Consider the following 21,055-nt stretch of genomic DNA (forward strand, 5'->3'; position numbering starts at 1 on the left):
GAAAGTACCTGTCCCTTGCAGACATAGGGCTCAGCAAAGGGCACGTACTCCCCCTCCCGGCTATACATGCCCACCGCTACTGTCTCCTCCCCCTCCTCTGCACCACCTGCCTCCCTGAACTTCAGGTCCGCAAGATTGTCGAAGAGTTTCAGAAGGTGCCGGGTGACCTAGAACACGGAAACACAGCAGCTGATTGGTGTGTCATGATAAACATGCCAGCAGGGAAAGGGCTGCCACGTCATACCTGTGCTGGCTGAGTCCCCTTGGAAATGATCTCCAGCAAGTCGGCGGCAGAGACAAAGTAGAACCGCGGGAACGTGAGCCTCTTGGTCTCCAGGTACTCAGCCAGGGACTTCTCACAGACAGACAGCCTGGAAGGTGCCACCGATAGTCACTCTCGCATGAGGATTATGGATAATTACCTTGTGTACAGAAACAGGCGCACAGATACCTTTGCTGGAGATCCTCCAGTGTCAACAAAAATCCAGGCTGGTTGGTAACGTCAATCACATTTTTCGTTTGGACGACCATTGCCATCAGAGTCTAAATCCCAGACCACGAACAAAGAAACGTAATATAAACATACAATATGTTTAATATACATCCATCCATCCATCTTTTGAAACCGCCTATCCTATTCAGGGTTGCGGGGGGTCTAGAGTCTATCCTGGAGGCTATGGGCGTAAGGCAGGGAACAATCGAGGATGGGATGCCAACCCATCGCAGGGCACATGCACACGCCATTCACTCACACACGCACGACTATGGGCAATTTGGCAAGACCAATTAACCTTAGCATGTTTTTGGACTGTGGAGGGAAACCGGAGTATAACATACACCAATGACCCAAAACATTCTGACCACTCAATGTCTGGGATACATTAGACTGTAAGCCAGCGTCCAGTACTCATAGTTGACGTGTTTAATGCAAAGGCAATGAGCAGTGGTAGAGGTAGGAGTGACTTTGATATGGGCCAAATTGTTATGGCAAGACGACTGGGTCAGAGCATCTCCGAAACAGCAAGGCCTGTGCAGCGCTCATTGTCGGCCATGGTGAGTACCTACCTAAAGTGGCCGAGGGTGGAAAAACCAAAAGCCACTAACAGAATGTTGGGCAGCCAGGACTCGCCGATGTCAGATTTGAATGAAGGGGCTACTGTGGCACAAATGGCAGCTAATTTTAATGACAGGAGTACTCTGGCACAACGCACAGGGCATTCGATGTTAACTCCTGTGGGCATCATTAACATTATCTGCCATTTGTGCCACAGTAACCCTTATGTTGGTTTGAACCAGACGGGATAGCCTTCTCTTATACACCCATCGACGGGTGTTGACCACCAAACACCCTGTCGGCGGATCACAGTCTTTCCCTCCTGAGAGCATTCTGGGGTACGGCTGACCGTGAGTACCTCAGGGTCTTTACATGCTCACCCATTCTGTAATGCTATGAAGTACTACTATTATTATTATTATTTTATCAAAAATCTGAAAGCTTAAAATAAAGATTTCCATGGATGAGATTCTTTCTGGCTGAAGCTGTTCGTGCCTTTCCACAGATTGACGCAGAAGCATCCACGACTGGAACAGGGCTGCTCACAGGCATTTTCACACTCCTGCACTCGCAGACGAGTGTGGCACCTGGAAGTCGAGGTGGATCCCCTCGAACCTCTGGGCGTCCTGTGCTAGCTGGTTCCGAATGTCCTCCGAGTTGGTGAAGATGCTCTGCAGGTGAGCCCAGGTGCGCTGCAGACCCATCCAGATGGAGATGACCTGGTCGGCCACCATCAGCTTCTTCTGCCAGGTGCTCACCTGCACCAGGAAGTACTCAACATGTTTGCTCATCAGGATGTTCTGCAGCTGTACCTGTGCAAGGAATTCGGTGTCAAGAAACCTGTCATCTCTAAGGGACTACATATTTCTCACAGGATCACAACCAATAGCATGGTTATTCATGTGACCTGTAAACACCCATTCAAAAGCAAATATACAAATACAGTGGTACCTCAGTTCTCGAACTCATTAGAACTCGAATTTCTTAAAAGACGAACCAACCAGTTCGAAAAAAAATTACCTAGAGCTTGAACTGAATCTCAGAAGTCAAAGCATGGTTGCCGACCTAAGAACTTGTTTGCGCGAGGAAATGAGTCACGCAGCACGTCTCTCAGCAGAAACAAAGGGTAAAGCTTCAGTCTCAGCCTTGCATTAGCTGTGATAGCAACCTGCATGTTTACACTAGCTGAATTCATGTATTTAGACAGTAAAAATACATTTAGACAATGATAGTAATTATGATTATATAATAAAATACATTTTAAAATAAAGATTTCTTATTAATTATTTTAATATTAATAATAAACCATTAATACATTTAATTATAATTATATTGTCGTGCCCAGCGGGGATGGAACGGAGACAAAGGCGCAGACGTCAGGGTATCGGGGAATACGGGGTTTAATTACAGGTAAGGCAGGCAAAACGCAGACGGACAATACAAAGACCAGACTGGGGAAACAAACTGAAACGCAGACTAAATACAGAGGACTAATGACAACAACCAGAAACAGCTGATCACATGGGGATTCCACACGGGGTTAACGAGGGGGCGTGACACACGGAAGGAGCGGACGATCGGGGCAGGACACATTGTTTGGATACATTTATTTTCTTACTTTACAAATTACTGTTTTGATAAATGTGCTTAGATGTGTTTAGTACAATATATGCTCTTCTTGCTGTATCCGGTTCATTTTGTGTTTAAATGCTAAAAAAAAATACATATTTAGGTGTAATTTTTTTGGGGGTGGGAACCAATCAATTGGTTTTCCATTATTTCTTATGGGGAAAATTCGATCATAACTCAAACTTTTTAGGATTCGATCCGGAGGTCTGAACGGATTAAATTTGAGTTCTGAGGTACCACTGTACATGAATGAATTTATTTGGCTCTTTTACAATGACTTCAAAATCACGATAACAATGATAATTTCCACAAGTCCATAACACGATAAAACTAATCAATATCTGAAAAGGTGTAGGCTGATGCCTAAGCTTATTATATTTATCCTGTATTTTCAAACCATAGTAATTGAAAACCACTGAGAAGCAACCCTTGGTAATGGAGCATTTCAGTGACCTGATTATCTTCCAAGGTTTCGATCAAATTCTCGTCGGATTTCAGAAGCGGGGTTCCTGTGCTCTGATGCACCTCATAGGAGAACTCCATCACACTCCACGTCTGATTAATCTCTGCTAGCACCTGCAGCAATGACGACAGGCAGCTTACACCACGGGCGCTATTGTACACTCTTACTCAGATTAAGCCTATAATGGCAGAAGAAGCAGACCTTCTCAATGCCCATCTCCTTGACAGCCTTGTCCACAATGTTCTTCACCTCGTCCTCAAAGCGGTGCAGCTGCAGCTCGAGCAGATCCCCCAGGACAGTGGTTTCATCCATGACAAAGCAGACCTGGAGGAAAGGATACACTGAAGAAGGTCAGGAGACAGCACAGGACTGAAGTGCGCAGCGTGTAGCGTGTAGCGTGTAGCGTGTGGAGCAGGACAGGCATGGGGGCAGGCCATGGGCAGCAAGGTCTCGTACTCCAGTGGTAGCCATCAGCTGCTTCCAGTGCCTCTCGCGCACGGCTGGGTTCTGAAGCTCATTTACAGCCCGCAGTGATGTCAGCAGGTTCTTCACGGTGGACTCGAGGCCTATATACACGTCCCATGTACGGACCTCTTTATCCAGGGTCTTAATCTCCTGTGGAAAACCAACGCAAACGCAGCACCGTCTTTTTGGAGGTTGAGGACTGGCGGCATCTCTGCACACTTAAACAAAAAGCTGAAACTGCTGCTCTTGCCTTTGCAAATCTCCTTAGTTCCATGTCCATCTGTTCAACATTAATTTCTTTCCAAGGCGTCTTCGTCCATTCTTTAATGCTGCTCTATTTTTGTATAAAAGGAATTAAATATTTGAAATTAAATTACTGATGGAAGTGACTGCATTCATCTTTCACTTTACTTTACCCTCAGGAAACAGTAGCAATACCTAAATAAACTGAGCATAACAATAGCGTCCCTGCACTAGGATTAGCTATTATGACTTTCATGAGATCATGCAATGGCCTCCGTCACCTTGACGAATACGACCAGGTCCCAGACGGATTTCAGCAGGACGATGTCAGAGCGGCACTGTTTGAGCTGTTTGTAGTCAGGGAAGCTGACCTCAAAGAGGCTGGCTGTGTCCTGCAAGCTCCTCATCTCCACCTCCAGCTGGACCACGGCCCGGTTCACCTGGACCACGCACAAGTGCACAGCTCTGCTACCCAAACTATGTATGCCAGCCTCAGTATAAAGCTGGGCTAAATTACAGATTAGCGCAAAAATGCACAGACATTACACAAGAAACAGCTCTTAGACAACCGATCACCTGTCTGTTTAGGTGTGAAATGTTATAGACAACATGAGACAAAAAGAGGCAAGTCAAGATCATTCTATTCTATTTCCCATTCATTTCTATTTTCCCATTTATTCAGTGAAGATTTAATGGGTAAATCCTTTTACCTGGAGAATTTATAACATGACACTTGTTTTTATGAGTATTGTTTCAATCCATGCGTGATGAGTTATGAAGTGCTTACCTTGTCTATGAGCACATACGGATCACGTGTGTCAATCCGAAAGATGATTTCATTGCGAAAATGTTCCCTGAATTCATGCTGCTTGATCTGAAAGCACATTTTCCCCTGCATGTTAACAAATATGTAATTTCCATAAACACATGCTGTAATTGACAGCTTGATTTGGGTGCTGGTAGAGATCTGACAGGCCTCACACCGCTGAAATAATGGGAACAGCCTTGAAACGCAACTGTGGCGGCTATAATGAGCTTCACACAGTTTTACAGAGATCAGACCACAAATACAAGAGTTTGAAAGAGAACACCATAAAACGTCCCTTTAATAAGCCTTATTTTATTGGACAACTACCATTCTACCTTTAAGAATATGGATTACGGTGGCATTAAATCATTTGCCATGTTATTAAGCTCTAATTAGATAGCTGAGGTTCTGTGTTCAATGACAAATTTGCTCTGTCTGCTCAGAATGAAAATTCTAAGAATAAGCAATTTCAGTTTTGAAAAGGAATCTTTTAAAAAAAAAAAAAAAAAAAAAAAAAAGAAAAAGCTTTAAAAATTCCTTACAATGCATCAAAAAAGACGGATATCATTCCTGTTTGCTTTTTGGTTCACAATAATGCAAATGCACAGATATATATGCCCGCAAACACACACATATATCTACTTATACACAATATTGTGGACTAAAAAAGAAATACATGTATTATTAATAAATATGTATTGAAATATGTATCGTGGAAAAATGAAGGTATTTCTGGCAATCGGTGAATATGAGGATAGGGCAGTAAACACCGATCTCCTTACAAAGGAAGGTACCATCACTGCATTCCAGAGTAGTGTTATCTGATCCGGCCCCCACCACATTACCAACAAAAACAGAATGGTTTTCTTTCCACGGGGCCTTGCCGGGGAGTTCACAATTTGTCGCTTCGCTGGAGCCTACTGGAAGCTTGTTATGGGCACAAAGGGGGAAAAGTGGTTTGTGCTTCTGCGCACAAAGGCTCCCTCACCTCCAATCGGACACATTTCCTCCTGATAACAGAGACCTCGCTGGACTGCAGCGGCGCGACCTCATGCTTCACTGTCAGCGCAACCTTCTTCAGATTCTCCCACTTCTCCGGTAGCTCCTGGAGAGATTGTCAAAATGGCCCCAAACCTGTTTAACTATGGTGGTCAAATTCACTTATACTATTTACACTAACACATAAACATATGTATGCAATGAATTACCGAGATGACAAAACTGACTCCTTGGATTCTATTCCAAGAAAAGACAGAGCACAGTCCCGCAATCAGCAAGTATGTAACGGGGCAAATATATAAAATCTTTCCCAGAGAACACCAACCAGGAGCAATCCAGATGAATCTGATCGGCAGTCATTTTTTTAGCTATAGTTAATCCTGGGTTCAGGTGATGCTGACAAACTGTTTTACTTCTCTAAATGGTAAGTTCTTTAAAGTTTATTTGGTCATTGCCAGCATCTATACTTCTCATTATCGTTTATTACATACTGATATGATGCATGACAGTGGTCACAGTGGTTCTCCTTACCTCCAGCTGCATGTAGACCTCTTCTGGGAGCTGCTGTCCATAGCTCTTTAGGAGGGCCACTGTACACTTGAGAGGTTTGAAGTGTTGGCTGGTGGAGATCTGTCTGTCCCGAATAGCCATGAGGTGTCTCATAATGTCCACCAGGACTGCATAGTCTCCGTCAGACACCTTGCTGGACAGCCCTTCTTCTGTTCTCTGGATGAAGGTCACAAGCTCTTGGACACTGAAAGCAAAGAAAGTCAGTGAGATGAGGCGTTATAGAGAGTACTAAATTCAAAATATTTAGGAACCCTTCAGAAGCATTGACTGATTTAAATAGCTTTTACTGGATACGTTCTTCTGTGCTCATTTTAACAATTTACAGCTCTTCAGAGTTCATGGTAAGGAAAGGGACCCCATTCTCTTCACTGTACCAACCAAGAGCCCAACACCAACCTATTGACGACATGATTGAGTAGGTGCTCCTTGAACATCCAGCTCCACTTCTTGATCATGTTCATCAGGGAAACTTTAAATGGCTTGATGTCAACCTGGCACCAGCCAGCGAAAATCTTCTTGTCTTCCAACTTACTGACTGTGACGTACAACGACTCGAAGCTGCTGATCTAGTGAAAGAACCAAATCAGTCGAAATTATGGAGTAAGACTGAAGAAAGCGATTTACACAAAGTCTGAAGCATAGCAGTACTCCAGAAGTACTACAAGCAGGATAATATATACACTGTTTTGACCTAGGTAAACATAACTTATCAACAGATTAAATAATTAAACAATAGAAAAATATTGTTTATTTAGAGGAAATTACCTCAAGACAACTAAAAACTGCTTAAAGAAGGACAAAGTGGCCCACCTAAGGCTCACTGTCAAAGGTACCTGCTCCTTGAAGTTCTCCAGCTTGGGTGGATTCTTGGCCAGCTCATAGTCAGCATAAAGCTCTCTCTCTTCGGCGCTCAGCACATGGCCGTAGAGCAGGAACTGCCTCATGAACTCCGCACGGTCGTCCATCCACAGGTAGCGGTAGCTGGCAAATGTGCCCTGGAACTCCGCTACCTTGGCGATGGTGTCTCGGACACGGCTGCGGATGACCTGGGAAAGTTCAGCTAACTCCGCTACCTGGTCAAGATCTGGCTGAAGGTTTAGAGGGGGGGTCGTGTTTTAGTGAGGGTGTTACCAGTTTTGCTCATTGCTCTTTGCTCATTTAAGGCCTATTGTGCTACAGCGATTGTTGGTGGATGCAGAGGATGTACACAAAGACATGTCAGCAAAGGGCATCCTGCCACTTCAAACTGTGTTGTGCAAACACACAAGCAGCCTGGCAGCTAGAAGTAACGATGCTGTTCGCCCAGAACAATTTTCTCCCTATTGAGCTCATCCGCACTGAAGATCAGCACCTTGGGCAAAGAACGACACATCTTTTGCATTTTTGGCTATTATTAAATTGTCTCCCAAGACAAGCCTAATTATCTAACAATGTCCATAATTTCCCATCCTTTTTTGGCACAATTTGGAACAAAAACTTGTTCATCCAGCTGTTCGTTAGGGATTGAGGACTAAGGGGAAAAAAACAAATCTGGGAAGTCAGTAAGATTTCTATGCACCACAGTAAATCCTCTGCTTGAATTACTCACAATATTTCTGTATTAAATCCATTTAAGTTGTACATGATTTCTGGGAAGACTTTCTCACCTGATAAGTCTCTGTTTGGTTGTGCTTGGCTACTCTTCGTATGCAGGAAGCCATTTTAAAAATGTTATCCAACATCCTGTCAATCATGTCATAGAAGTTGTCTTTCTTGGTGAGATTAATTGGGGGCCTAAAGCTCATGTCACTGCCATTGAGGACAAGCTGAACCTCAAACAGGGGTGTGATACTGCAGGCAGGGTCCGTGTTCTCAACGAAGTACTGCAAGCGGCAGCGGACAGCGCCAACAAAGCCCCGCAGGATGATGCGGTCGATGTAATCTGTGTACGCTTGCCACTCTGCTGATCCGGGGTCAGCACAAAGCAGCTCCTGATTCTCCTGGGTACAGGAAATACAATCCGCTCAGATGAGTACCTGACATACACAGTACGACCCAAAAGCTGTTAAAACATGTACACTGACATTTAGAACTGCGCGAGCAATTTCAAGAAAATCAACTATTTCCACAAATGACTCAGAAATGTTTAGCTGAGTCACTGTCATGATCTTTTTTTGTTTCGGATCAATCTGCATGACAGTAGGCCCTCAGAAATTAAAATGACAGCTTGGAAATGCTCATTTGATTTAATTAAATAGCATGCAACCTGAACACCATGGAGTGACCAGGCTTAGGGTTAGGAGCTACCAGGAGCAGCTGCTGGATCTTCTCCCCGGTGGCAGTGATCTGGGCATACTGCCTGTGGATACTGTCATCCACGAGACTGACGGTCAGCAGGCCGCCGTGCCGCTGGCCCCTCCCACCCGCAAAGGGAGCCTGGTAGAAGCTCTGCATCAGCTCCTGCATGGCCTCCACGTTGGCCTTGCTCCTCTGCACCCGGCCGTCCACATCCTGCACCAGGTCCCGACTCTGCTGTATGTAATCCCACAGGTCCTCCTGACCCCAGCAGAGGCTCTCCAGTGCAGGACGCAGCTGCCTTCTCACCCGTTCCATGTCCTCCTGGACTAAATGCAGCTCCACCTCCAGAATGGTGCTGTGGAGTCTGTTGTAGAAGCGTGTGACCAGGGACAGGGTCTGGGTGTACTACACAGCGAGAGAGACATGCGAGGGATTGACCAGTAACTGGAGATAAGGCTGCTACTGTACCACTGAGCCAGGTACAGCAATCCCACAAGCTAACATGGCTAACAGTGTCAACAAAATCCAATGGAAGACAAAGAGCTCAAAACGTAGCATCACTAGCATGGTGTATTATAGCGGATTTTATACTATATTCATGGAACATATTACTACTAAGTTATTCATTTCACCAGCACTTCAAAAATAAATCAAAATAAAAATACATATCAATGATAAATAAATAAGCATCTAGATGTTTGATTCGCAGAGATTAGTGGATTGATGCGAGCACAAAATGACATTTCACCTGCCGTGGAGCAGGCAGCACCAGGAAACAGGGGAACTGAAAGTACCCTGAATAAGCGGGGCTGCTAATATAATAAATACTGCACTTGTGCTTTTGTGGTCAAATCTGCGTTAATCGTCACCATAGAGCAGGGCTCTCAAACTGCAGTCCTGGAGGGCCGGAGCCCTGCACAGTTTTTGGTTTACCTTCATTAAAAACACCTGATTCAACTACTTACTTAATTACCACACAGCTCTTGAGTTGAATCACTTCTGTTGGAACAGGGAAAAAACTAAGCTACACAGGGCTCCGGCCCTCCAGGACTGGAGTTTGAGAGCCCTGCCATAGAGCATCATGCTTTCAGCACGGTTAAGTTACATGTTCGTGTTCACAGGAACCTTTAACAGGTATATATTCAACATACTGCATATTTTATACCTGTATTACAGGGCTATAGGGACAATGTAGTGGAGATTACACTGAGGAGTCCCAACACGCTCAGCTATACTATGATGCCATTGCCTGATTGCTCTGGAAACAGAACAGGAGTTGGTGATGATGATGACAGCTCTAAAGTTGCAGGACATGCAGTAAAGCTCAGCAAAAGGGGCAATTTCCGTAAATCTTTCACTCCTGAGACTCTTGGCTAATGAGAAATGGACTTTCGATAAAGTGGGTATTTACTTTCTTGTCAAAAGCTTTCATTTAACAAAATTAGTCTACTGTGACAAACAAGATTAATGAAATGGTCTGCAGTATATTACTTCATTTTGTCAGGGCAGCTGGTGTGAGATACATAATCTAGCATATTCTATTTTCTACTGATTGAGTTACAGCTGAATGGCGGTGGTTCCCTGAAAAAACATGGTTCTGCGTGATGTGAACGACTAACAGGGGAGAACTTTCAAAAGCAGACAAAGTGGAAAAACTCACCAAGTACAAAGTCTCTCTTTTTGAGTACAGTTGGAGGGCCGCCGTTGGTATGTCACTGTATTTCAGCATTGCCAGATATTTCACCTCCCGCAAAACTGAAGTCAACTATCAGATACAGGCAGCAAGCATCAGGTCAAGATCCCTAATCCAGTGGGTGTTATCTGAACATTCACAATCAATGTCCCATTAATGAGATTTAGGGAGCTCTGAGTGACTTACAGCTGGGTTGAAGTTAACCTCGAGAAGATCTGTTTCCGAGTTGAGGGTGAGCGGAGGCTCTTGAAGGTGAGTATGGCACAACTCTTCAAGCCCTGCTGTCCAGGATGAGTAGATCTCCTCATCGTGTTGTTCCAGGAGCTCCAAAAGCCTTTCACATTTCTTCAGCACCTGTTCTACTTTGCCTATACCGATAGGCCTAAACAAATACGCACACATACATGTAAGCATAGTGTCTGATGCCCTCAAGACATATTGACTACATCTCCTGTGACTACATCTCCTGTGACTACATCTCCTGTGACTACATCTCCATGTTTGAGGTGACTGTGAGCTTGACAATGGCAGAACATCACATCTAGGAGCGGATCACATGTCAGATCCTTGTCCGGATGCTGGCTAAACTCAAGAACGTCCATGTAATCAAAGTGTAAGAGACTGTGTTTAATAAATAATCAAAATAACTTCACAACTATATGAAAGTGGTTTACAAAGATAACTTGAAAAAGACAATGCATTTTCATTATTGATACTGTCAGATAAGGATTTGTGCTTAGTATGGTCTATCAGGAAATTAGACTATGGTAGAAGATGCTGTCTTTCTGTCTCCAGTAGCATGGTGGGAAGCTGAGGGGCATGGCCTACATGTGGCTCAGGTTAGTGAGGTTGCTACGACTGGCCAGGACTCTGTCACGCAGCTCCTGGGACCACTTCAGGTGCCCTGCCACCACAGGTGCGTTTTTACCCAGCACAGCACAGCCATTCTGCAGCTGCAATAGCACACGGAACAAGAATTCAGTCAGTGCTGCTCTGCTGGGTCTAAGAGAGTAGCTATTTCAAAGCTAGAGAACACAAAGGGTGGAAGATAGAGAAATAAATGCAAAAGAAATGAGCATGACAGTATGAGGTATGTGACCCCAAGAACTGAATATACTCTCATCATCACAGAGCCTAGAAAGACAACTTTCAAGAGCTAAACATGCTCTCGTTAGCAATAAAGTACCTTCTGGACCATGAACCAGGATGGTGGAGATAATGACATTTTGATTGGAGGGTTACTATTTTCTGTCTTAACAGTACCCATCTAACCTTCTCTCTCTGGCTGTCGAGGACCTCCTGACAGCAGTTCATCTCCTCCTCAAACACGTGCAGCAGGACGACGTAGTTGGAGGTAAATAGCTTGTTGATCCCCGGTCTCTCCAGAAGGGTTCCGAACATCTGAAGGAGCTACCACAACAAATGGCAGCAGCTGATTGCTTTCAGCACACTATACTCATACAAAGAGGGGCGCAGGGTGAAGCCCTTCAACGGCCCAATCTGCTTTCCAGTTTACGGTAAAACTTTGGGTCCACAATGCTGGTGAAAACGGCAGGTAAGAGCTTCCCATATCTAACAGCAATTTTATCTAAGTGTGCAGATTCAGAACACAGACAAGGGCAAACAGCCGTGGAAATCAAACTAAGCAGCATGACTGTGGGGTCCGCTGAAGCCCCTGGGCGCCTGCCAACTGTCCACTCGGCGTGTAATGACAGTGTAAATGGGGGTAAAATTGTGCTCACCTTAAAGGCGGACTGCAGCCCCCTTGAATGCTGAAAGGCCAGGTGGAGCACGGTGCCCATCCGCTGATCAAAGTCCTTGTTTTGCTCCATGAGACGGGTGTAATCAGAGAGAAAGTCCTGCAAAGATTACAGTCTTCAATCAGTAAGTGAGGAAGATGATATGTACATCATTGGCCCCAGCACACATCCCAGACGCTGGCTGGCTTTGCGCGTATTACCTCTGCCAACCCTGCCATCAGAGGCCCGAAGGGACCAGGAGACATCGCAACTACCACCAGGAGACTGATGACAATCATCTCTGCCTCTGTGGGCACCCACAGGCTAACCCCTGAGTCTCTGCATTAATATGTGTGTGTCTGTATATAGACGAAAAAGTCATTTTAGCACAAAGTTTCTTTCAGAACATGTAATGTACTGATGGTGTCATTATTTATCATCAAGCCAGTAACAAGGATGCCGTCTCGAAATTTTTTAATTTTCAGAATTTGGATAGATATATATAATATATTACTTATATTGGTTAAAAAACAGTAAAATTTCACTTAACACCTTTCAAAAATAACAATGTCTGCATTGCAATGTAAACCTGCAATTTTGCCAAGACAAGAAAGCACTTAATTACAGCCAATGATAAATACTCTTTGCTGTATAGAGCGAGAGCGGGGACTGTGGAGTCAGAATAGTGCCATATATACTTGTATGTTTGTAATAATTCTATCTTTGTAAAAAAATATTTTTATGAAGATGTTTGGTTTCGTATTTACAAAAAATATTGACGTGTATTTGCAAAATGTTTTTCACGTTCATTCACAAATCTTCATATACAAGTAAAGATCACGTGACGCGTATTTCTGTTTAGTATTTTGCGAATGAAAATTGCAAATTTCATTTTACGGGCACAAATTGGAAAGTACACATACAAGTATATATGGCACTATTCTGACTCCATAGGGGACCATCACAGCCACGCTCCCCCCATTCGCATCTGTCAAGTGAATTGAAATGCCGGCAACAGACCGTGACAGTAAACATGATCCACAGAGAGACAGGGGCCATAGAGAACCAAGGGCCACAGCGAGCAAGCAGCTACAGAGAGCCAGGGGCCACAGAGAACCAGGGGCCACAGACAGCAAGGTGGCTCAGAGAGCCAGGGGCCACAGTCAGATGCCACAGAGAGACAGGGGCCATAGAGAACCAAGGGCCACAGGGAGCAAGCAGCTACAGAGATCCAGGGGCCACAGGGAGCACGGAGCCACAGAGAACCAGGGCCCACAGCGAGCAAGCAGCTACAGAGAACTAGGGGCCACAGGGAGCACGGAGCCACAGAGAACCAGGGGCCACAGACAGCAAGGTGGCCCAGAGAGCCAGGGGCCACAGTCAGATGCCACAAAGAGCCAGGGGCCACAAAGAACCAGGGCCCACAGCGAGCAAGCAGCTACAGAGAGCTAGGGGCCACAGGGAGCACGGAGCCACAGAGAACCAGGGGCCACAGACAGCAAGGTGGCCTAGAGAGCCAGGGGCCACAGTCAGATGCCACAAAGAGCCAGGGGCCACAAAGAACCAGGAGCCACAGGGAGCAAGCAGCTAGAGAGAGCCAGGGGCCACAGGGAGCACGGAGCCACAGAGAGTCAGGAGCCACAGTCAAATGTCACAAAGAGCCAGGGGCCACAGAGAACCAGGAGCCACAGGGAGCAAGCAGCTACAGAGAGCCAGGGGCCACAGACAGCACGGAGCCACAGAGAGCCAGGGGCCACAGAGAACCAGGGGCCACAGACAGCAAGGTGGCTCAGAGAGCCAGGGGTCACAGTCAGATGCCACAGAGAGACAGGGGCCATAGAGAACCAAGGGCCAAAGGGAGCAAGCAGCTACAGAGAGCCAGGGGCCACGGGGAGCCACAGAGAGCCAGGGGCCACAGAGAACCAGGGGCTACACACAGCAAGGTGGCCCAGAGAGCCAGGGGCCAAAGGGCACAAGGAACCACAGAGAATCAGGAGCCACAACGAGCCTGGGGCCACAGAGATCCAGGTGCCACAGGGAGCAAGCAGCTATAGAAATCCAGAGGCCACAGGGAGCAAGGAGCCACAGAGAGCCAGGGGCTACAGAGAATCAGGAGCCACAGGGAGCAAGTAGCTTCAGAGAACCAAGGGCCACAGGGAGCAAGGAGCCACAGAGAGCCAGGGGCCACAGGGAGCAAGGAGCCACAGAGAGCCAGGGGCCACAGGGAGCAAGGAGCCACAGAGAACCAGGAGCCACAGAGAGTCAGGGGCCACAGGGAGCAAGGAGACACAGAGAGCCAGGGGCCACAGGGAGCAAGGAGCCACAGAGAACCAGGGGCCACAGGGAGCAAGGAGCCACAGAGAACCAGGGGCCACAGGGAGCAAGGAGCCACAGAGAGCCAGGGGCCACAGAGAACCAGAGGCCACAGAGAGCCAGGGGCCACAGAGAACCAAGGACCACAGGGATCAAGCAGCTACATTGCATTGTCTGCTCTGAATTTTCTTTTGCTGTCAAATGTTTGCATTACTGATGGATCAGCATTATTCTGCAGTACTGTAGGATTTGTTTTTAGCAAACTCTTCATACTCTTCCCTGTCTGGCTTTAAGGGGTGCAATCAAATTTGTGGTGTTGAAATGTTTATTTATAGATTCTTCTCACTCAATTTTAGCAATGTTTGCAAAAAACATTTATAACGTCATTATCGCTAATATCCACACAGAAAACATTTTTCTAACTGTTTAGTATGCAAGTGTGCAAAGCAATATGAGTCACCATTTTAAAGGAAATTATCGGCAGTAAATATCGGCTCATGTTATATCGGCCGATACCGATAGTTGGCCGATACAGTATATTGAAATCAAAGTTCTATGTAGCCAAATAACAGCGCATGTAACAAAAATCATGTTAGTAGACAAAAAAGCAATATACAGTACTAGTTGTCATACCAGTACAGCACATCTTCCCAGTTTTATTCCAGACATTACTGAGTTGTCCCCATGTTGGGGACATTTATGGTATTTATGTACTTTGCACAGGATGAAATAGAAGATGAGGTAGACTGTGAGCAATTACAGAGCAATTGAGGCAGAGTGGCGTACTGAAAGGGAGCCTTCGGCAGAGAGCGACACCCTCGAAACCAAAACCAGCTCAAAAGATGGACACTTAGGACGACTCCTTTCTACTCTAAATTGTGCACTAAATTGCGAGTGCCGGAGAGTCGAAATGTCTTCCGTTTATTATTCAATCATGTATTCTTTTCCTACAGGTCACTTCTTCTGGAGAGCTGTCTCCCTCGCAGACAACTGCCTGTTGTTGTTTTTCAGTTTTTTTTTTTTTTTTTTAAAAACAACTCACTGTAAGTTTCATTACAAACAGTGTTCTGGAAGAAACAAAGCCCCTTCTGTCTTACCGCTGGCCTGCAGAATGTCTCGCTCCCTCAAGAACAGTTCTGACTTGGACAGCAAACGAGGCATTGTGATGGTGCCATCAGTGAACTGTGCACCATGGCAAATGACAGGGCTGGGGAGGTGGGGGAGGGATATATATTTATATATAAGCAGTCAGAAGTGCAGCTGAACGTCACCTTCTTGGTGTAGTCCAGGGGGTCCTCCTTGCTCTCCCGCAGGCCTCTCCAGCTGTCATGGAAGTCCTCGTTCATGCTGTACACCATTTCGCTGAGAACATTCCCCCTACACCCACCTAGTTCCACCTTTTCCAGCTTCAGGAAGTCCAGGGCCGACGCGAACAGCTCCTGGACATAATATCATGGAGCAGGACACGGGGCCAGCGTTATCACAGCTATGAAGCAAGTATGGAACTAAATAATACATTTACATTACATTACAGATATTAATTTATCCAAGGTGATGAAAAAGCGAGGAAAGCTTGGGGTCTTGGAGGGGGGGGGGGGGCAGTCAGGATGCCTGGGGGACTAAGCAGGCATAAGCACAGATACTCACAGCCCCAAAAGCTAAAGTCATGCTTATATTCAATTGGTTAGCTGATTATTTTATGCAAAGCATATCAAAGCTGGTTGAGTCCTTTCTGCTTCTGTTAACAACTGAATATGCATGAACTCAAGTAGCCCACTGCTAATTAGCAGAGGAGCGAGTCTCCTGACTACAGGAAGCCACACTGTCCTTCCCAGGACAGCAACCCTCACCTCTATCATCAGCAGTCTCTCCAGGATGCGGTCAGTCCTCTGGAAGACCAGGCTGGATGGAAAGTCCCAGGGTTTCACCTCCTCCCCCTTGGGGTAGTATTGACTGATCTTCTCCCTGTGCAGGTGGAAGCTTTGCTTGAAGCACCTGATGATGTGGATGGTGCGCTGGACCCTCTCAACCCCCTCCTCCAGCTCCATCTTAAAGAGCTCCTCTGGAATGAGGTAGCTGAAGGCCTGGAGAAGATACAGAACGGGGTTTTCAAGAGTTCAACAACCAGAAAGCAAAGACAATAAAAAACCAACAAACAAAATTCTCCTCGCAAATAGTCCTCCTGAATATCGGGCACTGCAATACAAAACAATCGAATGCCTATGGCTTGTTTAATTGGGCAGTGAAATGACGTTGATCGGCCGGGTAGCAAGAAATGTTTGCAGTTCAAAAACATGCAAAATATTTACAGACAGGTGTCATCAGGGGCAGCCCAAGGCAGGACGACGGACGCGCACCTTCTCAGTGAGTAGGTTGCAGAACTCTCGCAGCAGCACCACGATCCGCGCCGGAATGCAGTAATGGCGGCAGCGGCTCCAGATCAGGCACAGGGTGTGGAAGAGCGGCCCGATGAAAGGCTCCACGCCAGCGAAGTTGCACTCCTCCAGGTAGCTGATCTGCCTCTTCAGAGGCCGCAGGTGCAGCTCGATGTCCTCGGCCTCCAGGGCGGCTGTGTGGGTGAGGGACACAGGGTGACTTCACTCCACACGCACTTGATCAGAAGAACTGGCCTGAAGCCGTTTTAATCTCACGCCGAATGGACTTCAGCTCCACCGGTGATAAATTGTAAGCGTCCCCATTAACTGTCTCAAGTGGGTTGGGTTTAAATGAACAGTAACAATCAGTGGAGGAAGAGGTGTTTGATAACACCCAAGATGGCCCAAGCCAAGTGTGATTAGCTGCTCTCCACAAGAAGGACGAGGGGCCGACTCCGATATTTACCTCGGTTTACCTTCGTAACAATGTCACTGAAAGCTAAGTCGTAACTGCTGTTGATCCTCTTGAGAATCTCCATAATCTTTTCCACTTTGGGATTCTGTAACTGTGCCAATAAGAACAACAGAATGACATTAAGGGTAAAACAAGCCTTTTCCATTATATGAAGCACTTTACCGGCCGAGCGCTCCTGTTTAGGCAAATTATTAATTTTCTTTAAGATTTTTCTAATTGACACAAGAGATTATGAAGGCAGAATGAATAAAGCAGGGAACTACAAGAAACTTAATACACAAAACATAATCACTGTGAGAGGAACAATGATTATATCTACCCAAGAGGTTTTCAGAAAGGTGTTTGATTTAATTAGTTTGATGTAATAACAAAATGTCATTAATAGTGAAATTAAAATCCTGTAATGGCTCGCACCTGTTTCTGAATGCCTAGCAGGTCGTCTTTCTGCGTGACCCAGAAGTTGATTTCAGCGTCAGGTCCAGCACTGTCCTCCCGCAGCAGGACCTGGCTGGAATCCTTCTGCAGAACCTCCCACATCTGCTGAGTCCACTGGATGACCATGGTCTCGATGGAGTACAGCAGTGGCAAGTCGATGCTGCCCTCAGCTGACCTGCGGGCGCAGAGAAAGACCGTCAAAAAACAACAAGCAGTGTGTTAACAACATATTATTTTTAAGGCAAGAAAAATCGTAAATGATTACGCTCAGGCATGCTTTTTGAGCACATTGCAAGCTGTATTTATGTTCACTATTCCACCACAACATGCCGATGTTTGAGTATCGGCAGGGGACTAAAATGTGAGCATGGGGGAGTCGTGACGGCCTCTGACCTGAAGAGGGCACCCTTCTCGTCCTCCTCATCGGCCTGTTCCACACAGAGGGGCAGCGGCAACAGGGTCCGGCCCTCCGCTCTGCCCCTTAGGGTGGTGAGGCGGCTCTTCAGCTTCTCTATGTGCTTGCGGACGTCCTCCGACACAGCCTGTGGCCAGCCTCCATGGTTCCTGGTGTTGGCCAGGATGGAAACCAGCACCTGCTCGAGTGGACAACCCCCACCCCAACCCCACGGACGCGATGAAAAGCAGGATAAGTTATACCACTGTGAGCAGCCATCAATGATTAAAGACCCACGGACTCCGTAACTCATCAGTATCGATGGACTAGGGTTACCTCAGAGACCAGTACAGACACCTGTTCCAGGGACTGGCTTGATACCTCCCCCAGCCAAAGCTCTCTCCTGAAGTTGGACTGGGACACTTTCGTGTTCCTTTTTTTCAGGATGCACAAAAGCTTGCTTTTCCACAGTGCAGGGGTCTTCGAAAAAGAAAGCAAATCGGGAATGCTTTCACTGGCGAAAGCACTGGAAATAAGCGGCAACTTATTTCAAAGAAAGAAACGTTAAGGATCTTTGACATGCAAATGGGTTCTTTTTTTTAAATAAATATAAATCATTTGGCCTGTTTCAAAGAGACAGATTTATATACAGTAAATGACATGAGAAATGCCATTGGCCCAGTATCCCATGAAACAATGCGCTGCCCTTTAATCGCTCAGCTCCTGGTACTGGGTGAGAGGAGCCCTGCCGCTAGCCTGGGCCCGGCTGGGTTCCTGTCAGACTCACTTGCCCGTCGCCAGCATGCAGCTTCCCTCCCGGCCCAGTGAGCAGAACCAGGCGCTGGTGGCAGCCTTTATCTAGGAAGTCCAGCAGAAGCCTTTGGTTCTCCTCGGTGGCGATGAAGCGATTCCACTTATCGGTCTTCAGCCGCAGGGAGGCGAAGGCCTGCTGGCGGATGAACTCGACGCGCTCGTCGGCCACGGCCGCCACCCGGGAGGGGTCCAGGGAGACGCGGGGGCTGCTCTCCGCCATGATGGTAGTGATGCCCCCCCCCCTCAGCAAGGGAACACACTCAGAAAGAGCACAGGTATGTGTGCGTGCCCTCCTATCCCTGCCCACTCACTCTTTAGGGAAAAAAAATCTAAACTCTTGTTGGCTCCTAACGCTAAAAATTATAAGCAACAGCTCCCATTGAAATTGCACTCATGCATGTAGAAAAGTACTCCTGTTCTCCCAGCTGCCCCTGTGGATGTGGGCAGTGATATCCTGTGCTTCACGGGCTATATAGCCACCGTGAGCTCACTGTAACCTGAGCTCACCTCAGCACAGCACACAGAGCACCTGTTCCCAGGGAAACCCAAGCTGGCCCGTTATCTGCTGTGCCTACAGAGAAGCCCAGGTGGAACACATAACATGCACCTGCAGCCATCTTACAGAAGCATCGCCGGCTGTGCTGGACCGTGATCTTCAACTGTGGATGCTTCTAGAACTTCTTCTGTTTTATCAGAAACTGTTTACCACGAATCACTGTTTAGACTCAAGCTAAGTGGAATGATGGATGACTAGACAATCTCCAAAGGATTCATATGTTTAAACCAAAAGAATAAGTTTAAGAATTACCTGTAAGTACATTTTGTGATACATTTCCTAATACAGTATATCAAGCTGGCTAGAAATCTAGTTATCTTTATTAAAATGACCTTTTGCACTGATAAACAACACAAGGGTATGATTCACCTGCTTGTTCCTCTGCTTTCCCCGTGAGCCGAGTTTGGGGGGTTTCATTTCTGTAGGGGAAAACAGGATTAATACAATATTCGGATTAGCATGCAGTGGAAATTAATTGGGCTAATTAACATACAAGCAAATGATGATACCACTGACACATTTCATTAACTCAAACTGTCATTCTGTGTTCATTGGGCCACTCGCTACTGCTTCACAGTGAATTGAATTAATTTGATTATGCAAATGAAGGTTGTTATGAAACGGACTCATAAAAAAAAAACAGATTTCGGGTTTATATTCTACTTCTTTTGGAGTTTGGAGCTCCTCAAACCAGCAAAATTTCAGAACCAGCTGTTGTTTGCCCTGAAGTGTCGGATATCAGCCCTAACAGACTTATGTTCTGGACTCACAGAAAGCAGAAGAGGCAGAGTGTCACAAAGGCTGCACCCCTGCTGGAAAAGTGCGACATTTGTAAACAAACAGCTAGCAATCTCAACGCCTCTAGGCTAAAGGAGCCAGGTTGGGTCAAAGGTGGTATGGTCCGGCTGGTCTGAGGCTCGGTGTGGGTGAGGACACTACTACATTTTTTTCAACTTGCTTTTGATTTTAGATGCCTGTCCACCACTAAATACCGAAGCAATACTTCAAACACATATTTACAGGTGGTCCTACAATAGACTGCAAGCGCATCACGACTATACTAAACAGTTATGGGATATGGGTGAATTTATAAGTGGTCATTTTAAACATTAAACTAAAAATGAAACTCCTGAAACATGGACTGACATCTTGTGGGTTGGTGCCCCATTCTGGGTTATTCCCTGTCTTGTGCCCTTAGCTTCCTGGATGGGCTCCAGACCCCTATGACACTGGGTATGGAAAATGGATGGATGTCCTGGCACCACTGAAACATGATCATCTAAACATCTTCCAGATGAGTGCTGAATTTGCAGTTTCACGTGGCTTTCGCGTTTGTTAAATAAGAAGCTCCACATACTTACATTTACATATCTTAGCGAAAGCCAAACAGGGCAGGCCAGTGCTATAGGGGGCATAGGCGGGCACCGACTTCAGAGGGGGCGAGATGGGCACCATCCAAGACAAAATGAAACTGGCTGGTCCAGAACAGCTACATGATGTAGGGTGCTCTTAGAAGCCCTCTGCAGTGCTGGAACACCTTGCCAATTAATTGTATATATAATCGTGATGCAAAACCACCAAAAAAATGTATTAACTGTATATACAGTACATCTCTGTTCATATTATTCCCCTATTTGGGTATCAATGCCACATGATTCTCGGTTTTGAGGGAAAAGCAGGTAAGGAAGAAAATTAACAAAAACTCCCTATACAGCCTGACATAACACATTGTTTCGGCCGCCACCTGTACTCAT

The 21,055-nt window shown here is 46.1% G+C and overlaps 2 protein-coding genes across 10 annotated transcripts in view; both read right to left on the bottom strand.

Annotated features, from left to right (window-relative positions):
- Positions 1-17,170, bottom strand: part of dnah9l (dynein, axonemal, heavy polypeptide 9 like) — a 67,906-nt gene extending 50,736 nt beyond the window's left edge. For 4 of the 9 annotated variants that reach the window (XM_072714496.1, XM_023805817.2, XM_072714487.1 and 1 more), the window contains exons 1-25: positions 17,095-17,170; positions 16,611-16,822; positions 16,104-16,337; positions 15,525-15,692; positions 11,944-12,060; positions 11,474-11,611; positions 11,030-11,154; positions 10,388-10,583; positions 10,169-10,273; positions 8,518-8,913; positions 7,878-8,210; positions 7,065-7,319; positions 6,628-6,797; positions 6,193-6,415; positions 5,651-5,767; positions 4,642-4,728; positions 4,136-4,294; positions 3,862-3,945; positions 3,603-3,761; positions 3,348-3,470; positions 3,137-3,259; positions 1,642-1,866; positions 452-543; positions 245-371; positions 9-167 (exon numbers count right to left, since the gene is read on the bottom strand). In XM_072714496.1, the coding sequence (XP_072570597.1) occupies positions 9-167; positions 245-371; positions 452-543; positions 1,642-1,866; positions 3,137-3,259; positions 3,348-3,470; positions 3,603-3,761; positions 3,862-3,945; positions 4,136-4,294; positions 4,642-4,728; positions 5,651-5,767; positions 6,193-6,415; positions 6,628-6,797; positions 7,065-7,319; positions 7,878-8,210; positions 8,518-8,913; positions 10,169-10,273; positions 10,388-10,583; positions 11,030-11,154; positions 11,474-11,611; positions 11,944-12,060; positions 15,525-15,692; positions 16,104-16,337; positions 16,611-16,822; positions 17,095-17,167 (4,200 nt within the window). In that variant the 5' untranslated portion in view covers positions 17,168-17,170. Of the gene's footprint in view, positions 1-8; positions 168-244; positions 372-451; positions 544-1,600; positions 1,867-3,136; positions 3,260-3,347; positions 3,471-3,602; positions 3,762-3,861; positions 3,946-4,135; positions 4,295-4,641; positions 4,729-5,650; positions 5,768-6,192; positions 6,416-6,627; positions 6,798-7,064; positions 7,320-7,877; positions 8,211-8,517; positions 8,914-10,168; positions 10,274-10,387; positions 10,584-11,029; positions 11,155-11,473; positions 11,612-11,943; positions 12,061-15,524; positions 15,693-16,103; positions 16,338-16,610; positions 16,823-17,094 lie in introns of those variants that run through there. The other 5 variants (XM_072714491.1, XM_072714493.1, XM_072714498.1 and 2 more) reach the window with 5 other exon arrangements.
- Positions 17,171-17,493: 323 nt separating this feature from the next.
- On the bottom strand, positions 17,494-18,965 carry LOC111840772 (dynein beta chain, ciliary-like). Its single transcript, XM_023805995.1, has 4 exons — positions 18,720-18,965; positions 18,269-18,412; positions 17,932-18,131; positions 17,494-17,713 (listed from the first exon to the last, which is right to left on the bottom strand). Exons 1-4 carry the CDS (start codon positions 18,963-18,965, stop codon positions 17,494-17,496), a joined length of 810 nt encoding a protein of 269 aa, XP_023661763.1.
- Positions 18,966-21,055: the final 2,090 nt, after the last annotated feature.

The sequence above is a fragment of the Paramormyrops kingsleyae genome, chromosome 1, assembly GCF_048594095.1.
Source record: "Paramormyrops kingsleyae isolate MSU_618 chromosome 1, PKINGS_0.4, whole genome shotgun sequence".
Lineage (NCBI taxonomy): Eukaryota > Metazoa > Chordata > Actinopteri > Osteoglossiformes > Mormyridae > Paramormyrops > Paramormyrops kingsleyae.